General features: G+C 41.4%; 1 protein-coding gene across 1 annotated transcript in view; it reads left to right on the forward strand.

Moving 5' to 3' along the window:
- The first annotated feature begins 793 nt into the window (after positions 1–793).
- Positions 794–3,296, forward strand: part of cacna1ia (calcium voltage-gated channel subunit alpha1 Ia) — a 107,746-nt gene continuing 105,243 nt past the window's right edge. The window contains exon 1 of the mRNA XM_035655735.1: positions 794–1,041. Within this exon, the coding sequence (XP_035511628.1) occupies positions 794–1,041 (248 nt within the window). The remainder of the gene's footprint in view (positions 1,042–3,296) is intronic.

Genomic DNA, 3,296 nt, shown 5'->3' on the forward strand with positions numbered 1-3,296 from the left:
AACATCTTTGCCAGCAGTAGTGAACACTCACAATTCTTTCTTTTTACAAAACAAAATTAGAAGTAGGATTGTGTTCTTTGTTGTAAAAAAAAAAACAGGTATGTGTAAAATTGCACAGTGGATCACTCAGAAATAGTGCACGTGTGCCTGTGTGTGTGTGTGTGTGTGTGTGTGTGTGTGTGTTTATGTGTGCTATATTCACAGATAAAAGTAAATCCATTCATGAGCTAAGTGGTTAGGGGATGGGAAGTCATTTCCTCTTGCACAACACTGTGATGGGGCTAAATGAATCGTCAATGAATGTGCAATGACTGTTGACATTGATTTACTCTCCGCTGTAGTACCCCTCTGTGTTTGTTTGATTGTGAGAGGTGATTGTTATCAGTAAGCAATGCATTCTGTTATGCAGACAAGTGAGTTTACGATAAGAGCATTAGCTTTTGCAGGGCAAAGAGACAGCGAGAGACTGATGGGCCTTTGGGGCTGGAAAACAACAAGCAATAAATATCTGTGAGTTGTGAGGTGATGTTATGACATGGGGGTGATTTAGTGGTCTGTCGAAATGACTGCAGAGCCAAAAGCCTGTTTGTCCAATCCAACTTTTATGAAATAAACATATTCATTATTCATTATATTTATTTTCTGCGGTGCAAATACGGCATGTTAATTAAATCAAAGCAGGCGTTTTCTGTTATCTAAAGTCAGTGTAATACGTCAAACAATGTGATAATTATTTAATTCTTCTAATCCCAGTGTCAATTCACATTGTCTTTCAGATTTCAGCTGGGTTGCCATGACGAGCGAGGAGTGTCCTGTGCCGCTGGGGAGCCTTTCCTCAGCAGGGCCAGGGCAGAGTGAGGAATACGGCTCGGCGCACGCTGATGATATCATTGAGGAAGTGGGTCCAGAAGATGATGTCAGCATCGGCAGTGACCTAAGCACCCTTGTGGTGCCCTTCCCAGAGCTGGCGCCTGTGGTCTTCTTCTGCCTCAAGCAGACCACCTGTCCTCGCAACTGGTGCATCCGTATGGTCTCCAGCCCATATCCTTTCATTTACTGGTGGAACTGGCCCCTTTAACCTTAAAGATAACTTTTACGCAACCATTTAACCTTTGCCATTTACCCTGATTATTCACCTGCATATCATCTCAAAGTGCATGTTCACTTGCAAAGATGAGGCTATCCTCATGCAATTAACTTTACATGGTATCTGTTTAAAAATAAGCACGCGCCATTTTAACCTAATTTTTAACCTTTTCTGTTCAGTGGCACGCCTTTCATAAAGCATTCAGTCATCTTTACTCCTCCACCTCGTCCTTTCATCTCCTCATCTAACACTGGTGCTTCCCTCCCTCTCTGTATCCACTTGCTTTCTTTCTTCTTATCAGTCACCCACTTTTGCAGAATCACAATTTCCCTTCTTTGTGATGTCTTTCATCTTCTCATCTTTTGATACATTTTCAACCATTTTGACTCTGACCATTCTCCCATCCACCCTCACCCTCCTTTATCTTGTGGATTTGCTACCACAGTACATCAGACATCCCAGAATCTTCTCAAAGTAAGTGTGTTTGACTTCCTTATACAGCTACAACTGCAGTGATCATCATTGCACTGCTTGAACAATGGAATGTGTACATTTGTGAGTGTGTGCTTGCTTGCGTGTGAACCAGAAGTTGTCAGTTTGCTGACTACACTGACAGTGGCGGTGGGACTAAGGATGATCCTTTCACATTAGGGACAGACAAGACCACACTGGGCTGCCTGCTGCACTGCTGCAGGAATGTGTGTGAGTGTGTGTACATCTAAGTGTAATATGACTGTTGCCCTATTTACTCCCACTACTCGAAGTGCAGGGCTCTAAGGATTGTAATGGCAGTAAGATGCTTGCTTGGTCAGTCGGTCAGTTCAAACCTCTGTGAACACATGACTTATCATTGTCATGTGTAAATGTGTAAGGAATAGCAGAGCCTTTAGGGGCAACTAGACTCTCAAGCTTTTTCACTCACTGCTGTTGAGCCAACAGTATATTTTTAAACAATATTGTTTACTTCAAATGATTTCAAATTACATTGTGGAGAAGAAACTGTATGTTCTTCAGAGCAAAACTACACAACCACTTTATCAAGTTCCAAATGCGTTCTGTCTTTTAAAATTAATATCCTTCTCTTCTTCACTATTTGTGTCTCTTCAGGCCTGGAATGCAAAAGCACAATGAACACTGTGCAACTAATGAATACATGTGACACACTGCAACAACCTTTCGTACAGCATGTTCATGACAAACCTCTGGGCCATCAGTGTGACAGTAGAACTTTCCAACAGTATATCATAATGCAAACATTCATCCAGTCTATTTCTGACCACTCCCCATACATCTATTCCTACCAGAAAACACCATGCAACCATTCTTTTAAAACTGCATGTGTATTGTTAATTCATCAAAAACCGATGAACACCTTTATTCCAGAAACTAAAGAAGCATTGAAATCTGTAATATTTCATGCAGTGTTTATCTAAAGTGTGTGGTGCCAGACAGAGAGACTATTTCTCATGCTGACGTCAGCTTCTTAAAGTTGGCAGGATTACTCTCTTTCCTAATAACTGCCTGCATTGTTGTTGAACATACTTTGGCAATAATTATAACTTGTACATAGTTAAATTAATCACAGAAGGCTTTGGCTTTCCACCACTTATTAAACTGCAAAAAATGGTAGGTAGAAGTAGTGAGAATGTAGGAAATTAAATACTATATGTGTGCATTCACATACATTCACAGGGAATTGATGATGGGCATAGGCTGTGTTAAATAAATTGATTTTGAGCAAAGGTCTGAATATAGACACAAAGACAGAAAAAGCACATGAAATGGCTGAGTTTTAATAAATATTCAACCCATGCATTTATTGTATCCCAGCAGGGAGAGACTCAATTATAGACAAACAAATGGGTGGCCAGAAAACCAGGAAGACAGAGGGAGAGTGTAGGCAGTCAGACAGACAAAACTGGACTGGACTTTCTGTTTGCCTTTCAGACTCCATCTTTGATGTTTGGAGGAAAAGAGGTTTCAGAAGGATTTTACACTGCTTGCTAATGGCTGAGCTCTGCTACACTCAGTTGGCCCCACGCCACAGGGTACAAACACACACACACTGCACACTCACACACACTCCAAAATCTTATTTCACATCGCCTGAGCTCCTATTGCAGCTCAGTGGTTGCTGGACACCCTTGGTGGCTGAAACTGTAAGAGTGTTAAAACACAGAGAGACACACCCCTGTGTGTGTGTGTGTGT

This window comes from Morone saxatilis, unplaced genomic scaffold (genome assembly GCF_004916995.1).
Source record: "Morone saxatilis isolate NCDOM2014 unplaced genomic scaffold, NCSU_SB_2.0 Contig14, whole genome shotgun sequence".
Classification (NCBI taxonomy): Eukaryota; Metazoa; Chordata; class Actinopteri; family Moronidae; genus Morone; species Morone saxatilis.